This window comes from Ammodytes marinus (assembly GCF_949987685.1).
Source record: "Ammodytes marinus genome assembly, chromosome: 15".
NCBI lineage: Eukaryota > Metazoa > Chordata > Actinopteri > Uranoscopiformes > Ammodytidae > Ammodytes > Ammodytes marinus.
In genome coordinates, this window is record NC_137219.1 from 8,283,117 (window position 1) to 8,302,659 (window position 19,543).

Here is a 19,543-nt window from a genome sequence, read left to right on the forward strand (position 1 = left end):
GAAAATTGGATCTGTGTAGCACAGTTTGAAGTTAGAAAGCTACCTGAAAAGTTACTTCAAGTTACTGCTGTTGTTGTTTACAGCAGCAGGGCCCACATTTGTGTTTACAAGCATCTTGTAGTCTTACATTTGGTTCCAGTTACTTGGAATAATTTTAATTGATTCATGATTATAGAATTATTCAATTCTAAGAGTTACATGTAGAGAAAATACATTTTGTAAACTAACAAAAGATCTGCAAATGTAAACGATTTACCCTCCCCTGAAACTGCATTGTGCACCTTTAAGGACAAAGCTTAAAAAACTTTTGGCAGAAAAAAAAAAAAAAAAAACTATAACAAATATTTTAAGCTACTGCTCCACAATGAAAACACATACTTGCATGTGTACCTGCCTGCAGGTGTTTAGCCTGAACAAATGAAGAGATTGACTCACTGGTTCTATTAATCAGGAAAAATGCAAAGTGGCAACATTTATTTGACTAAACACAGACCGGGAGAGAGACCGAGGGCAAAAGTACATTTTATTCAAATCCAAATGTAACATTCATTCCTTTGTTTTTAAAATGTGTGCCTCACCAGAGAGAGGAAGAGGGAGGGGAAAGAGACAGAAACATAATGCAAGTCAAGAAGAAAAAAGAAAGGGTGAATGAGTAGAGAAAAATATGCAGATGTAGAGGAATCAATAAAGTAGTGAATTAATACTCTCAAAGCTGTCTGTCTGTCTGTCTGTCTGTCTGTGTGTGTGTGTGGGCACCGACCTGCGCGACGGCAGTGGTATCCTCATGAAGGTCTTGTAGGTCCTCAGCTCCCTGTGCAGATCCATGAAATGCTTCTCCTTCCTCTTGATCACCCAGGTAAACTCACCATGCTTCAGCTCGATCCGGAACACCGCTGGAAGAGACTACACACACACACACACACACACACAGTAATACACAACACATTAGGGGAGGAAGGGTAGCAGTGTGTGTGTGTGTGTGTGTGTGTGTGTGTGTGTGTGTGTGTGTGTGTGTGTGTGTGTGTGTGTGTGTGTGTGTGTGTGTGTGTGTAATTTTAACACATAGGATGAGCTTAAAGGTGCACTATGGGGTTTTCAATGGATGTGGATTTGTTTACATTTTCATAGGATGCAATTAGTGTTACATGTAATTCTTAGTATTGAATAATTGTATCATCATGAATCAAAACTCAATTATTTTGAGGCACCTGGAACCAAACAAAAGACTAGAATATGTGTGTGAACAAAACTGTGAGCCCTGCTGCTGTTAACAACAACAGTGAAACAAGACCTTTTCGGAAAGCTTGAGAAAATGTTCATTCTGTGACACACCCAAAAGGTACTATTGTACACCTTTAAAGGGAAAATTCGCCCATTTTCATGTGAATGGTATATCAGGGCCGAGTATATTAGTAGTCTATTGAAAAAAGCCCCCCAAAAATTGATCCGAATTGGCAGAGAGCACAATGATTTCGGATTTAAACTGATGACGCGGGGCTGACGTAGCCGTTTTTACAGTTCCTACAGGCCCCAGGATGCATTGCGCGGGGGGGGGGGTACGCTCTGCAGCCTGCCCAGATTCCGAGCTGCTCGCGTTACCATGGTGACATAAACACAGCACGGACCTGACCCGTGTAAGCAGTACAGTAATAGCGCGCTTCGTATTATTTCACTGTTGGACTACTACCACAAAGAAAACATGCCGTCCTATAATGTGCCTAGATGCGCCAACTTTAGGAAACAGAAAAGAAGCAGGAGTAAGCGTAAGCTGAAGATACTAGGCCCTACCTGTTGCCTATTCACCGGCGTGATGCATAGCCCCAGCCCCGGGAAAAAGAATCCGAATAAAGGTAAGCTAACGTGAGCTAAATTGCATAGTAGCCTACTGTAGTTAGTATCAGTGTTTCCCCTACATTAATAACTGTGCTGCCCACACCGCTGTTGAATATTGTGTCCCGGTGTAAGGCTGATAGATGGGGCAAGGAGGAATTAGTCTACCGGTTGTAGCTGTAGCCAAGTTACCTTAGCCGCTAAGCTAAAGTTAGAAGTGAACTCGTGAGGGGGGCAGTAGGCCCCTCTGTGTATCCTTGAGGAAGATTTAGTTGCATTTGCAAGACTGTTTGTGTGTGACTGTGTGTTTGTTTTCCATGTGCATGGTTATTAGCGATGTCGTTAAAATGATCAGCTTTCCAAAACCATAAACAATTGCTATGCTGATGGTGATGGCTGGGTGATTAGCACTGATGTCCCTAGTCTTGTGTCGTCTTGGCTCTTCCTAATGCAAATGCATAGCCACACCCTGGCATACAGTATGCTTGGCTGCTAATATAAACATGATGTCTTCTTAGACAAAAGACTACTATTGTGTTAGTGCACTAACTGACTGACCTATCTATGGTTACATAGTGGTTTGTCTGTTTTATATATTTATTGCAACAGCAACATTATCTTTACAGTATAACACATTGATTTTTCTTTTGTCATCTCTTCAGTGCTGGCCTTGTGATACAATCATAATTTGTCATTTCAGGTGAGGTCCAAAGGAAGATGGTGTATTGTCCGAGGACCACGCACTCTGTTGTGAAGACTGTTTACATCCCGCACACACGCACCACTTCAGAGCGTCCCTCGTAGAACTCGTCATCACATCATCACTACAGCTCCCTCAGCCTGCCCTCCCTCACAACATGTCCAAAACCAACTACAGAAGAAGCTGCTGCTAAACATCACTCAATATTTCAACAGTAACTTGACGAAGGAAGCATTATGCTACAATTGTTTTTCCCAACACACTGGAAACTCAAAGCTTTTGAAAATGTTATTTTTCTTTTTTACATTTGTATATGTACATACTTTACAGTTGTGTGTAGAATAATGCACACTGTTTTACTTGCTTGTTATATTAAACTCTATCTATGCCTTATAAAGTGTTTGATTCTCTGAAACTATTTCACTTTTAGTTGATAAGTCAAACCTATGTATTAAAATGGTTACCTATGCAATGACAAAAAACAATCATGTTTATACAAAATTATTTTTATTTGTAAATACAGTCAAGGAGAATTGACACATTTTCACATGATTAAATCTCAATCAGTGTCCATAGTTAGCAGCAGTATTTACAGGTCAAAATATTTGATCATAGCTCATCCGTAGCTTCTACGTAGCGTCTTCTTCAGCCTGTCGCCTGTAGTGACCATTTGGAGATGGATATTTGGCTCTGATGCGCTGTATGACACAATCAGGTAAGACGATGCGGTCCCCTTGCCAAGTATCTCCCCTTTGGAGCACCCACTCAATCAAGAACCGACGTGTGACAAGTCGATTATGTCTAAAGAAATTAAAACACAAAACAAGTGGTTACTCTCCACAAAGCTATAATGTAACAATAGCAGCCAATGTAAGAACAAACGACTGGTCATTTTATTTGACCTGTTGTAAAGGGTTCTTCTGAAAAGTGCTATAGACATGCTAAGTGCAACATCAGTGCAATGGCTCAGACAACACAATGTGACAAAGATAACGTTACAACATGCTAGAAAAAAATAATGTTACTCACTCAATGATCATCTGCCCTCCCGGTCTTGCTGGTATTTGTTGTCTTTTCCAAATTATTTTTGGGATATTGAAAATGTCTCTCGGTTTCTAATGGTGGTCCAGTTGTATTGTCTTACAAGGCTAACCCTAACCAAGGCTGAAACAGCTGCAGCCTCGGCCTCTCTGCATACTGTATTTCCTCGCTGAATTTCTTCAGCAGTGTAGGCTTCTCTGGCCCAACTAAATACCCTGCTGGTTCATTCCAGTCAGCCAACACACGTTTTAAAGTATCCTCATCCATATCGTCTGTGCCCGTGTGAAAAGATGCAATTTTCAATGCAGGAAATGATACAAGTAAACTGTCACGGACCATGGGCATGGACAGACGGTTTGTTTTGGTTCGCACGTGCTTTTAGAGCCCGCCCCCTGGATTCACAGAGAGGGGGGTTGGTGAGCTCGGCTCCAAGAGTCTGTAGTCTGCACGAGCTCTTCCTTGACACGGAAACGTCACAGAAACGTCACCGGTGAATGGATTTTTGAAGCTCGGCCCCCGCGAAACGGACGATGTTGAAAAAATACACGGGGATATAATGCAACCCAAAGGATATTATGGTAGATGAGTTAAGGTTGAAAATTGGCGAATTTTCCCTTTAATGTGCAGGGGCTAACAAATTAAATAATACAAACGTTTAAAAAAGTATGGAGTGCAAGTTAAAGTAATGAAGTGGTGCCGTGTACTCTGTGTGTGTGTGTGTTGTGTGTTTTGTGTGTTTTGTTTTGTTTGTTTTGTGTGTTTTGTTTTGTGTGTTTTGCTTTGTGTGGTGTGTGTGTGTGTGTGTGTGTGTGTGTGTGTGTGTGTGTGTGTGTGTGTGTGTGTGTGTCACCTTGTTGACACTCCTGAGGTGTGACACGTTGAAGCGATCCTGTGCGGTGGTGAATCTCTCCACTTCCAGGATGCGTGCTGTGATGGGCACAGTGGGGAGGTAGACCCGGGCATTGGCCTCCTTGAAGCCCACTGTGGAATAGACCGCCGAAAACGGGATACGACAGTCGCCTATAGCAGAAGGAGGAAGGAGGGGAGGTGGTTAGCAGGTAATTTTTGTTTGTGGATGGATAGATGGATAGATGATAAATGAATGGATGGATAGATGTGGGACATACGATGTAAGCCCACTTTCACTAAGCCTTACAGGTCTACAACACCTTAATCATCCTACATTTCCCAGAGACCCTGGGTACAAACCAGAGAGGATAGTCAATTACCTATTCCCTTTGGTCTTATATGGTCATCTAAATATTGCTTATGCATGAGGATTCTGGTTGATAGTTTCATGGCAGGTTAACAACCAGCTGAACTGTTTATCACTGAACTAAACCGGCTGCTGGATTTATCGTGTATGCATTTTTTTTTATTTATCTGGGTTTTGTTTGTTCCTGGGAGAGATGTTATGAATGGTGACATCCCAAAAACAAAACACTTGAGACGGACAGAAAATATGCAAACACACACACCACACACGGACACAAACACAGACACACGGGGACACACACACAAACACACACACACACACGGACACACACACACACACACACACACACACACACACACACACACACACACACACACACACACACACACACACACACACACACACACACACACACACACACACACACACACACACACACAGACACATACCTAAGCTGCTTCCTTCGCAGTCTATCTCCTCTCCCTCCCCCATGTCCAGCTCTCTGGTATCGAGGCTCTCCACCAGGTCAGCCATCACGATGCCGTCGTGTGCGTCCGGGCCCGCTGCTGCTGCTGCCTCTTCAGAAACTTCAGAAGTCACCAGGTTGAGGCTACTGGTGGTGGGCGGTGCCTTTCCCAGCATGCTCAGCTGTTAGCCCCCAGAGCAGGGCGAGCCTACAAGAGAGAAGAAGAAGGGAGGCGTGGTGAGATGTCCAAATAAATACATAAACGTCACATGCTGTCACAACTCCAGCCAGTATTTAGTTTGTTTTCTTCTTGGTTGCGAAGAAGGCCTACAAAAGGAAGGTTGAGGGCCATCTGACAAAACAACAACCCACGTCAAGTGTGGCAGGGATTAAAACATATCACAAACTACAACAGCAGCCCCTCAGTGACCATCAGTGCCGACGCCTCGCTGGAAGAGGAATTAAATCATTTCTTTGCCCGCTTTGAGGCAACAAGGCCCAACACAGACATGCTGACCCCTCTGTCCACAAGCCAACACACACTCACTATGCAGGAACATCCAGTGAGTCGTGTATTCAGGTCAGTGCACACAAGAAAAGCCACCGGACCTGATGGAGTGCCTGGCGAAAAAAAGTGTATGAAACTGTGCACTCCTGTCTGCCTGACTGAGGCATCGAGAACAGCGTCAGTGTAAAAGTAATAGGTTGTATTCCACCTCAATATTATCAGAATGAATCCAATAACATGCAGAGCTTATTCAAACGTTTTTTTTTTTTGTTTTTGTTTTTTTGTTTTATTTGCACTCATATCTCCGTTTGTAGGCTATTTAAGATCCTAATTCGTTTAGTTTTTTGTTGGTATCACTCCATGGAAAAATCCGTGGAGGCATTTTTTTATTAGTTGTAAGAATGGCTTCATCCGTTTTGCAAAGGAACTCCCTATATGATAGACCTACATGGCTTATAATAGGCCTATATCTGGATTCATTTTACACTAACACATTCGTTCTTGCACTTCATACATGTGCCGACGGAGTCGCTGTTTCTCCTTTCTCCACTTTCTGTGCGTACGCATGGGTCAGAGTTTGCATGGAGGACCGCACATCTTCCCGTCAAGTTTGCTTTTTATAAATCCCAATGTTTGCGTAGAAATTGGCGTGCGCCCTCTTCTGGGCGTACGCCACATTTATAAATGAGGCCCCTGGACTTCCCCCCGCCACCTGTGCCTGGATAAAAGATTTTCTTACAAATCGACCGCAGTCTGTTAAGATTGGCACCCACAGCTCCTCCACCCTCATGCTCAGTACGGGTTCTCCACAAGGCTGCGTGCTGAGCCCACTCCTGTATGCCATCTACACACATGACTGTACTCCCACCCACCCCACCAACACAATAGTCAAATTTGCGGATGATACGACTGTGGTGGGGCTCATTACCGGAGGAGACGAGTCGGCCTACAGGGATGAGGTGCAGCGGCTGGTGGAGTGGTGTGCTGCAAACAACCTGACCCTTAACACCACAAAAACAAAGGAGGTCATAATGGATTTCAGAAGACACAGAGCTGACCCCGCTCCTCTCCACATAAATGGTGACTGTGTGGATAGAGTCTCCATCTTTAAGTTCCTGGGAACTCACATCTCTGAGGACATATCCTGGTCAGCTAACACGAAAGCGGTGGTGAAGAAGGCCCAACAACGACTCCACTTTCTGAGGGTACTCAAGAGGAACAGACTGGAGGAGAAGCTGCTGGTGACTTTCTACCGCTCAACCATTGAGAGTGTGCTGGCCTTCTCCATCACTGTGTGGTATGCTGGCTGCACAGTGGCTGACAGAAAAAGGCTGCAGAGGGTGATAAGGTCAGCTGAAAAGACTATTGGCTCTCCTTTGCCCTCCTTGGATAACATCGCCAGCTCTCGATGCCTCTCAAGAGCAAAGAAGATCATCCGTGACCACCTCCATCCCAGCCACCACCTGCTCAGCCTACTGCCCTCTGGTAGGAGGTACAGGAGCCTGAAGAGCAGAACCAACAGACTGGCTAACAGCTTCTTTCCTTGGGCAATCAGGACCCTTAACTCTCATAAAACATTAAACAGACATACATATAGGCTACCTCACTTTCCACAAGTGCAATATGCTTTCTGCCTTTTAGATTTATTTATTATGACATTGCCTGTCCTTGTCTTGTTTCTTTTGTTATTTCTGTGTCTTGTTTTTATACTGTTTTTAACTTAAATTGCTTGTCTGTTTTTTCTGTGTGTGTCAGTGTTAATTTTGGCAGCAAATTCTAGTCTTAGTCTTTTGAATATCACACCATTTAGTCTTAGTCCTATTCTAGTCATCTAAAATATTTTAGTCTTAGTCTAGTCTAGTCTACTAAATATAAGCAGATTTTAGTTTGACTAAATCTACAGCGGACTTCGTCGACTAAGTGTTTTTCTTAATTGAATGGTATTAAGGTTTGAATATGCAATACAGACACAGATTTAACGGTTGTAATACAAAACATGTATTCTATTTCATTAGTAATAATCTCACATAAAATCAGTGTACCTGACTGGATAGGGGGGAGAGGGGGCTTTAAGAGCCTGTGCCCGGGGGCCCATTATCTCATGATCTGTCTATGAACCAACTGGATTCCACAATCTTTTTTCTTTTTGCGGGGAGCATGCACAAGCATTATTTATAAAATAAAGAAAATATTTTAAAAAAGTGGGGGGCCCCACACTAGGTCTTGAAACGGGCCCCGAGATCGCTAAGGCCGCCTCTGGGCAGCAGCACGCAGTTGAGGTGCTGATAAATTTGAGCAACTGCGCCTTCCTTTAAGCAACACTGCTGCCGCTGTGTGTGTTCGGACTTCTTTTGCATCAAAGCCTTTTAGATAATACAATTAGAGGTTTTAATTGAACGCTGTCCATGCGTCGGAGTTGATTGTAACTTAAAAACAGAAACTAACGGACGGAGGCGGCAGTTTCACATGGCTCTGTGTATTCAAACTCGAGACAGAGCCTACTACAAACAGATCGCGGAACTTAGCCGTTCCCCTAGACATCGTTAACGGGCAGGATATCCCTGACTATAATTTTTGTCCATCATACCGCAGAGTTTTTCAGCACAGCGGCTCACTCCACCCGCTCACACCTGCGCGGTCTCCCGTCGATTTTCACCGACACAGGGTTGAATTCGCTGCTTTGCACTGATTGGATTTCTTCCCAACTTGTCCCACAAAAAGAGTAGTTCTGATTGGATCTCTTCTCCATTCGTCCCGCCCTAACAGTTTCGTCTAGTTCCTATTCGTAGACTATAGTGTCAGTTAAATTAGTCTCAGTCTTCGTAATCACATCTGCCTTTTTATTTAGTTTTTATTTAGTTTACGTCCGTGAAAAAGGTTCGTAGACGAATATTTTTCGTCATAGTCTTAGTCTACGAAATTAACACTGGTGTGTGTAATGCACTTTCAGGTGACAATCCCAATTTCGTTGTATAGGTGACTGTACAATGACAATAAAGACTATCTTATCTTATCTTTTCATATGTCTGTTTTCCTTTCTAACTTTCATGTCATTTCAGACCCGGCCACTCCCTCCTGCTCTGCACTCCCTGTTAATTACATTCACCTGGTCTGCCCCACACTCACCTGCTCCATTCACCAGTTAATCAGCCCCAGTATATATCTCAGTTCAGTTCCCTCAGGGGCACTTTACACGACACGGTGCAAACGCGGAAATATTCTCGCGGTTGCACTATGTCATTTACATGAACAGCAAACGCAAGCATGAAACCGCACGTTTTTGAGATCTACTCCCAGGGAGGATTTTTTGGAAAACACAACGGTTTTGGTTTCTTGTAAACACCGAATCAGTCAGTTGCCAGATTGTCAGACGTCCTAGTGTGTTCACCCAGCTTTCCAGCATTCAGATTTCATCCTGTGTTCCGATCCTGCCTGACTGTTCGTGTGTCTACCTGTCTTTTGGACTTTTGTTTTGGATTACCCTTTTGCCTGCCCCAACTCTGGACTTGTTGCCATGTTGTTTAACTACCTGGTTTGTCATCCACTTCCAATTAAACTTTATTGCTGCACCTGAACTGTTTTGTGTCTTGCAATTGGGTTCTTGTCTGTCTTTATCCTGAAACCTGACACATGCTGTGGAATACAGGGAAACTTGGGAGTGCATTCTTCTGCATGTCGTTGTGCTTGTAGTGTCCAGCTTTATGACCCTTATGTGTACATATTCAACTCCCACAAGCAAGGACAGCAATTTGACTTTTTAACCTTCTTCCAGTATTGTGTAATGACTAGCATGACTGGTTGCACTACCTTGGTGTTCTAGTATGAGTCCCATAATAACCAGAAGTATTCAGGCCCTTCAAAAAGAAAAGCACGAACGCACACACAGACACACACACTTCAGTCACAACAGAAACAGGTTTAAAGAAGGTCACGCGTTGTCACAGCTGTAGACACAGCACAGCACTAGGATGAAGATATTTACAAATGAACAGCTCGTTGCTGAAGGTCAACTAATCCGATGACAGAAATTAAACAGTGAACACGTCTTGCCTATTTGCAATCATCCCTCTCTGTATTGAGCCCTATCCGTATACAAAGTAAACAAGAAAAACTACAGCTAGACTTTTTATGAGACAGTTTAGTCACCAGCTGATAGTATATAAATATACAGTAGTTGGGTGATGAATTAAAGGGAAAAAATAAAATAAAATGTGGCCTCATGAAAAACTGCATGCATTTTAAATAAAGAAGTCAGAAACTATAAACAACATTCTCCGGAAAAAAAATGCATTATTTGGTGTTTTGATGATAATGGTAGAGAACACTGTAACACTGTCTAACTGGATGGATATCCTTGTACTGCATAAGGAATGGCATGTACGCATCATATCACTTTAATTCTCATAAAACAATGTATGACCATACTTTCCTAAGACGGCTATACTGTATACATGTACTTTGTTTTCTTTTAGTTGCACCTATGACCGAATCAAAACATCTTCAGTAGTTTAGTGAGTCAGTGAATGACTGTGCTGCCTAAGCATAATGAAGTCATGCCAATCTGTCCGTCTGCCTGCCACACCCACTCCATTCCGTAGAACCCAAAATATGTGTTGATATATTTTCCTTGGAGATTATTGCTGGATGAAACACCGACACCAATCACACATCCCTAAAGGTTTACCTAATCCAGTTAACTAACTGCAGGACCCGAATGTAAATGTTGCATGACTGACACACACAATGAGTGACATAAAACAAATAGATATCCACTGATATAGCTGTGACGGGAGAATTATTTTTTGTGATGTTTTACTTAGACATCTGTGAATTGTATAATGCTCACTGAAGAAGTTAATGTTCAAACCTTCTGCTAAAGTTAAGTACCATTTACGAGGGGGGCAATAAAGGATGTTTAAGGAAGACAGCTCATTAAGAGTTCATTAAGAGTTTAATTGTTCTATGACCTAACATATGTAAAAACGTTTTCTATAATGTGTTTACCAACTGAGTGTATTTGTGTTAACACTTCAACTGATTCAACAGATGTAAACACATTTAACTGCATATAAGGCTGCATGTCTGAAGTGATGTTTGTCATTCCTCTTACCCTCATTCATGGGAAGAGTGGTCGTCTGACCCTTTTCAGCTGAATCGAATTTTGATTTCCGTTTGTTTTTTATCTACTTGGAATAAATCCGTAAATGTTTGAGACGTTTCAGTTCATTTATTCCCACAAGGTTTAACTGATATAGAAACTTCCCCCGACAATAGCCTCCTCCCATATCCAAATCATGTCATCGCAGGTTTGTATGAGTAGTGCGCTGTCATGAGTTTTATGACTGTACTCACATATGAACAATTCTGTTACTTATTTATTGAAGATACTAAGAAAAGATTTTCTCCATCGATGCTGCTCACTATTATTAAGATAAGTTGATTTTGACGTCAATGGACAAACAGACAGGTCTTTGAATCATTCTTATAGGTTGGGTGCCATTTTAATATTCCTGTACCAATATTAAAGCCCGGTATCAATATCACAAAAATAAAATACAATAAATACAAATTGTTAAGAAAAGGACACAAAATTAATTCAATATATTTTATATTTATTGTGCAAATGACAAAAAAAAATGAAAAAAAATAAAAATCTATTGGTCGGAGACAAAACACATTAGATTGTCTCAACACCGTTTCTTTTGTTAACATCAGTGCAAAAACCTTTGCAAAACCTGCAGCAGTTGTAGGCTGTACCCATAGTTTGAAATTCATCTGGTACAACATTGTTGTGTCGATGTTTTTGCCACATACAAATCCAGTATGATTTAGGATCTGAATCATAGTTTAAAATAAAGAATAAAAATGTCATCATGAATGAATAGTATGACTCACTGTGAAAGTTCCCAGAAAAAGGGGAAGTGTTGCTGGAAACCTGTATTATTAAAAAAAATAAAATTTTCATCCCAGGTTGACTGAGAAATAATACACAGCTGCAGCGCACACGCACACGCACGCACACACACACACACACACACGCACACACACACGCACACACAATTCTACACAGTGTGTTAATTTACTGGCAGCTGTGAGCGTTTTGCTGTATAGCAATAATAAGGCAAGATGCTACAATATATCTAATCCACTCCTCCACCTGGACCTACCCCACTCACTGGCTCACATTCTCTGCTTTCTCCAAACCTTAAACCGCATTTCTTTCTTCCGTTTTCTCAATACATGTAGTAAAGCTTGTAGGCAAATATTTGCAGCACCTACACACTTTTACACACAGCACTGTTTACTTTGAGCAAAGGGTTATGGAGAGAGAGAGGCTGACATCAGTTCTCTCTCTTAGTTTCAATATTAAACCTCACAATACACATCACTTAGAACACCGGTTCGCTTAAACGAAAAAAGAAACACTTATTGAGATGCCAAACACCTGTTAAACCGGTTATAATGATCATGCTTCCCATTCCCACAGGCTTTCGACACTGCTGCTCCAACTTTATTTTAGCCCAAAGAACAGTCATCTGTGTAGTCCTGCATTACTAATACAGGATACAGGCAGGGTGTGGACTGTGGAGAATAACAGTGAGGCAGTTACAGTTAAAAGAAAAAAACACTCACAAAGGAAGACTCACACGAATTAACATCAAGCGGTATGCTTAGTCATCCTAAACTAGCCCATACACATGTGGCCCATTGACAAACATGGGTAGTGTAGATGAACTGGAAAAGAATAGAGGGAAGGAAGAGGGAGGGAAAAGGTGAGCAAGAGAACAGCAGGACATCCCAGTTTACAGCTATCCACAATGTCTGCTTTAACATTGAAATATGAGCACCATTGTCATGGTCCCGCTTGGGCCTCTTGGCCTTGTGTTGTGTTGTCCCTGTTACCCTTGTCTTTGTGCTGGTCTAATTGTAGGGCTGGAGCCAGGTGTGCTGGAGTCAATTACCAGCATTCACAGCTGCCATCAATCATCATCAACTGCTCTTCATATACCCGGGCCTACCTTCCAGACACTGCCAGATTGTAGCTTCTGTTTCTACACAGTCAGTTCTCTCTCTAGCTCACCTGTTTGCAGCTCCGCTTTTTTGCACTTTTTCCTGGCTAACTCCTGTTTTCTCTGCCACAGTTCTTCCGGCCTGACTCCAGCCACCAGCTCCAGCCCTCGCCCACCAGCACTACCCCCCCGGACTCCTCCTGCCTGCCTGCTCTAGCCTGCTCCCACTCAGCCTCCTGGACTTGCCCCGTTGCTCTCTCCCTGGACCCCCATGCCAGCCAGTTTCCCTCCCCGGATCACGGTCCTAACACCCTGCTGGGTTCTCCTAAAATAAATCTTCTTTTTTACTTATACTGTCTCCGCGCCTGTGTCCTCCAGACCCAACCGTTACAACCATGTCATTATAAAACAGTCCCTGAAAATAAATGCCCCTTTGGGACAAGAGAGGCAGGGATTTAGTGGAAATGTGAACTGCACAGCTATGAGATGGAACAATCAAAAGTGTAGTGATGGCTCACAATAAGTCACAAGTGGAACCATTAAGTCACCATCACCAATGTGAGGAAAAGCAGTGTTGTTTTTTTCCCCTCTCAATTGTGGGTCAACAGGGTGGAGCAACAATATGATATAAATGTAATTAAGTCAGTTTCTCATTTACCGTTATGGTGCAACTCTCAACTTTCTCACACTGACATTTACCTTCAAGGCATTCCAACGGACTAGATTCATTTCCCAGCATTAGCAGCCTGTAACGCCTACATAAATGTAACATTACCCATATCTATCCAGGTTTAACATTACACTGAACCTACTCTATATAAGAATAAACCAAGAAGAATACACCATGCTCCAGTAAGAAACAGGTACATTGCACTTCTTTCGGTGTTTGCAGCTAACACATAGCTAACACACATCACTAACACTTGCAGGTAACACATGAGCACATACTCCGGCAGATAATAGCTTGACAACTAACTTTGCCAATACACCGAACATGATCCAGCACGCTCACACAACCAGAGGAGTCACCAATCGCCTACAGTGACAGTGCATGTCAATGTGTTTCCTGTTGTCCCTGTGAATTCCTTTCTTCATTCGACCTGTCATGTTCTCATATAGTTTTTTTTATCTTGAATAAGGATGCTAACATAAGAATGTAATAATAATGTATTATTTTACAAACCATTGTAAAATTTTATAAAATGTTTATTGTCAAACGTGCTGTACAAATGCTATAGAAAAGGTAGTTATTTAGACTATTTATAAATGTTGTGTCTATGTGTAAGTAAGCAGAGTATGTTTGTCCATGGCTGAGTCAGCATTGGGCTCCAAGGATCCTTCTTTGGCACATTCTGTACAGAAGGACAACCTTCAAGGACCAGTGAAACTGTGGGAATAGTTATGTGACTTGACTATTCACTCAATACAACATGAATAGAGTATATTCTGCCCAATGATCTTTCATGAAATTCAAACACCTGAATGAACAATAACATTGTATTACATCATAATGATAACAAGATCTTTTTGCTGGATGATTTTTTGTATCATAGTTAAAGGAAAAAGACAGATTATGTAATTGTGAAGCATTCTTAATGATTAATATGGATTGGTACAGGAAGAGGAATCCTCAATGTTATTCAATTGATAAGGGAACCAATGGTTAAACTGTTATGTTGAGATTCCAGAAGAAGTATTTATGACAGTGCAGTTATCTCCCTGGCCTAAGAATACCCATGACCCCCTCTCCCCTCCCACCCCCCCGGGGACAGGCTTGACCCACGCAGAGGTTAACTGCAGAGGGACCTGAAAGACTGCATTGGGTTTGGGTGTCCGCTATGTAGACTCTTATGTCAAATACACGCATGAACATACAAGCACAAAAGATCCAGCTCATGGTAGCTGTGTCTGGTGCATGCAGCTTGGTTGGAGAGCAGAGGGAGATGATGAGAATGCAATTCAACTCAAAACTTTGCATGCATTATCTCTCTACTCCATTCTAATGGAACACTGCCTGCTTCCTGCTTCCTGCTCTGTTGTCATGGCGATGGTTTTTGACAGCCAGCAAAGCGGCCTGTATATTATGACTATAAACAGATGTAGCCAAGAGCGTCCGCGCCCGCCTCTCCCTTCATTTGCAAGCAAGCATCCCCCTTAATGTCAATTTAGTTAGGAGTCAACACATTGTGAAATCAGAGATGAAGAAATTAAAGAATGTTGAGTGGGAGAAAGAACTGTGGAGGCTCGGTAGAGTGTGGTAGAGAGACAGAGGGAAAGGGAATAAGATATCATTACAAGCAATGTCAATCTTTTCAACGTGCATTTGAATTTAGTCGTGCACCCTGCACCGGAGAGCCATTTAAAACCATGTTGTCATACTTTTCACACAGGGACCAACTTTCAGAAATGATTAGGCTATAAGACGCAAATCCATTACCGTGGGTTTAATTTTTCACTCAAATTCACAGTAAAGGTTTTGGCATAACAGTATGTCCTATTGGAGAAATTTCAAAACACACAAAACTTCCTTGTTAGATTCCTAACATTCATTAACTTTTTCTATTGATGTATTGGAAAGCAAGACACCTGCGACTCTTGTTAGCATTGGCTCATTAACTAGCTGCAGACTTGATAGATTGTTAGAAAGACTTGAGTTTTAAGGAGGACTCATCAACCTGGCAACTAGAAAGTATTCGACTAGAAAGCTTGCAACATATCTATAAAGCATAATGATTTATTAATGTGGTCATTACTTACAACTCAAAATGGTGGTACTGAACGTTTAACAATATTTACAGCAGCTTAATCCACAATGAGTACAGTATTCAACATCATCATACAGTTGATTCATTGATACCTCACACCCATTTGCACCCACCCATTCCACTTTGACATAATAAGAGAAAGAAGCAAGCAAGGCTAGATACGTACCATGTTTGCAGCACATGTTGGGTGGATATGTTGCATTTATCAGTACTTTTATTCCACCTGCCTTTACTGAGATTTCTAACATTTCCCCTCGGAGGTTTCGAATTGAAAGAAGACAAAACATGCTCAAGAGATGACGCTTTTAGTACAGGCTTGTTTGGTATATATCTCTGTTTCTGAAGCAGTGCAAGGACCCTTGTGGAACGCATGGGAACAGAGAAAAGGGTCACACTGCTGGCCATTAGTCCTACGGTATCTACTGGCGGAAAAAACAAGTCTGCACCTCTTATCACTTGCTTGGCTGTTGTTGGCCCAAACTAAGTTTAGATAGGAAGTAATGTGTCTTCTTGTAGCCAAAAATGTGTTTCAAACTATTGTGATCCGTGTGGGAAGGCACTGCTAGGTCCAAATTCAAAATAATTGTACATAGGCCTACTGTAGTCTTGTCTTGTCTGATCAAGTTGTACACTTAATAGTATATGATCCAAAATGTTTGCTTTTTAAGACTGCTTGAAGAGAGAGTAACAAGGGTAAGCACTTTTATATTCTTCTCATGAATAGAAGGGTTTAAAGTGGATGCAGATATGCATTATTTTGTCATTTAAGGGGAAGTTAGACATCACACCAACATTTTACTCCCATTCTCCATTGTCTCTCTCTGTTAAAGTTATGACCTAGTTTTATTGGGATTAAATAGTATAGTAATTCACAGAAAATCAAGCCTTTTACAATAAAAAAAACATAGCAAGCATAAGTGGTTTTACGTTTTAAATTTGTAGTTTGTTTGTCTCATTCCTCACAGCCAAACAGTTACCATAAAGTAGTCGTAGCATTTCACCATTTAAGGCAGACAATCTGTTACCCAGCCACAGTATATGTCGGGCTGGGAATGGATGATTGCACGTCAAATTATTTTTTTACGGATTTATAACTCTGCAACCTTCTATTTGCCAAATTAATGTTTTCAATGAAAATAAAGAAAAAATAATAAAATAAGTTAGTAAAATATAGTTATATAGACACACAACAGATCTAATAAAGCCATACATGAGATTAATTTAAAAAGAGGGGGCTGCTTTGTTCTATAATAATATTAATGAGAATGTTGGCGCCTTTCTAGGCACCCAAGAACACCTATTACTCTGGGAAACGTGGGAAATCAGTGGGGGTATTTGAATTAAAAAAGGTGAAGACAGGAAAATTAAGTTACACTTTTTCTTGGCAAAGTTTTAGAATGCACTGCAACAGTTTCAATATGCAAAATCTGATTTAATTTTTTTTAATTTTTACACAAGTGACACAATTTTTTTAACCTTTATTTATACAGGCATATCCCATTGAGTCCGAAGACTCTTTTGCAAGGGAGACCTGTTCCCATTTACACGTTACCATTCACACACACATTCATACACCGATAGCAGGATAACTATCGACTTTCACACAAGGCAAGGTGGGTGAAGTGTCTTGCCCAAGGACACAACAACTATGACACAAGTGGCAGGGCGGGGATCGAACCTCCAACCCTTTGATCATCGGCCGACCCGCTCTACCACCTGAGCCACAGTCGCCCCAAAAGCGACAATGAGCAACAGTCTGCAAGAATTACAGGCCATGACCACTATCAATGCCCTTCATCGAATCGCCACTATCAGTTCTTTATCAGTTATTATCCCCACGGCTTAACTATGACATCTGTATCTTTTTACTGATACGATTTGTCATTATTGTTATAAAAAAATGTACGCACAATTATCTCTAGCAGCCATAAAGTGAACTCTCTGGGTCTGCCCATTTTGATCGACAGCTTATATAGGACTCCTATACCTCCCACACTCTAGGTTTGCTTGCATTTTAGGGTTGAAAAGTGTCAAATTATGAGAAGAGAAAACCAGAGGCGGGATGAACGTCAATGTCAATATCAGTAGAGGTGCTGTCACTGATTTACTGAGTGTTATAGGGGGAAAATAGATAACTTGTGAAAAGCATCATGTATGTGTGATAACAGGTTTGACATTACATAAGTACTGTGGCTATAACACAACATAAAATTATAATAATGTTAAAGATAGAGTGGGTGCATACATGTAAACATTGTCTTTGCACTAGCATTAATTCTCACATCTGCACACACATGACCACCCACAAACACCCACACACACACACACACACAATAGAGAGAAAATAGACCTTGCGTGGCATTTACAGATTGTGTGGTGCCAAGCTCCTCGTGGCGCAGATGGTACAGAGAGAAAGAGAGAGGGGGAGAGAGAGAGAAAGAGAGAGAGAGAGAAGGGAGAGAGAAGAAACAAGAGAGGTCTGTGACACCTCTCTGCCCACACTTAATCTGCCTATTATCTAATTCTTCCCACCATGGACTGGGGTGTAGGGGATGGTCAGAGGAGCAGAGAAAGCAAGACAAACAGTAGACGCCACAGCAATCGTCATAGTTGCCATAGTAGAATTCTGCCAGTGGCAACACAAGGCATCATTGTACTGAGGGAGTGATGGAACTGCTCTCTCTCTCTCTCTCTCTCTCTCTCTCTCTCTCTCTCTCTCTCTCTCTCTCTCTCTCTCTCTCTCTCTCTCTCTCTCTCTCTCTCTCTCTCTCTCTCTCTCTCTCTCTCTCTCTCTCTCTCTCTCTCTCTCTCTCTCTCTCTCTCTCTCTCTCTCTCTCTCTCTCTCTCTCTCTCTCTCTCTCTCTCTCTCTCTCTCTCTCTACTAAATTATAACTTACTGACAACCCAAGTGACACCAACGCAGCATGCCTACTGCAGCAGCACGACAGAGAGTATAGAGCACATATGGGTCGGTTGTTTCACCCTAATTACCATCTCAGACGGTAGCTATTTGTGATACTGGGCTGCATAAAGTTAAAAAAAGAAAAATATCCTAGTGTTAGATTTATTCGCCAAGTGACGGTCAGTGTTACTGCCACCCAAAATACAACAGAGCTGAACGGAATGTTGTTTGTGGTGCCAACAGCGTTTTACATTTTCAACAGCTACATGACTTTCCAGACACACTGTTAGCCTACAAGTTTATCCACAGACAAGGCTGTAAAGAGCTTTCACTGGAGCTACTTTTGAACTTTAACCTAAAATAAATAGTCGTAATGGAGACTGTTGTCAATGTGTTCTGTGGGTAAAGAATGTATGAGGCCATTGTTTCTGGAAAAGGGTGTTTTCAACATCATTTTTAAATAAACTTTTTTTAAGAAACACAATAATGACATTAACAGAACTGGGTCCTGGCAGAGATATCAGAACCATGTTGAAAATGGAATCAGAAAATCTGGAGAAATCTCTCTCCTCACGATCCGCTACCGTACTTTGTGCACACAGAAAGTAAATCAGGTGTTAATACACAGCCTAGGCAACTGGTATGTAAACAAAGGGGGCCCAACATAGCTAGCAAAATGCCTGTTTACAGAGCATAGGCTGTGCATTGACATTATTTTCTCGCACACACAAAACAGGACAGGCATGGACAGGTAGTGGACAGCAAATCTGCATGGCTATAGAACATGAAATTGGGAGATTGGGGGAACCAACCCCTTTAAAGTGCAGGAAAATATTATCACCTGATTGTCCTGAACCTCGATGCCTGACAGTTCATAACACAGGACAGGACTTGGTATACGGGCAGAATGAAGCTGCTGTGCTTCAAAAATAGAGACAGTTAAGATACACAGGCAACACAAGGTACTTACGATGGCCTTAACGCCAAATAGTGCAGTGACATTTTTCACAATGGAAATGAATTGCTTCCATTTTTGCATCTCATAGACTTAGTCTGCTGCAAAGCAACTCAAATTAGATTGACACCTGTTACCAATGGAGGTATC

At 41.8% G+C, this 19,543-nt stretch overlaps 1 protein-coding gene across 2 annotated transcripts in view; it reads right to left on the bottom strand.

Annotated features, from left to right (window-relative positions):
- The window catches only part of pld1a (phospholipase D1a), a 43,823-nt gene that overhangs the window by 22,556 nt on the left and 1,724 nt on the right, over nucleotides 1-19,543 (bottom strand). For both annotated transcript variants that reach the window (XM_080042582.1, XM_080042581.1), the window contains exons 2-4: nucleotides 5,237-5,461; nucleotides 4,422-4,591; nucleotides 761-903 (exon numbers count right to left, since the gene is read on the bottom strand). In XM_080042582.1, the coding sequence (XP_079898708.1) occupies nucleotides 761-903; nucleotides 4,422-4,591; nucleotides 5,237-5,429 (506 nt within the window). In that variant the 5' untranslated portion in view covers nucleotides 5,430-5,461. The remainder of the gene's footprint in view (nucleotides 1-760; nucleotides 904-4,421; nucleotides 4,592-5,236; nucleotides 5,462-19,543) is intronic.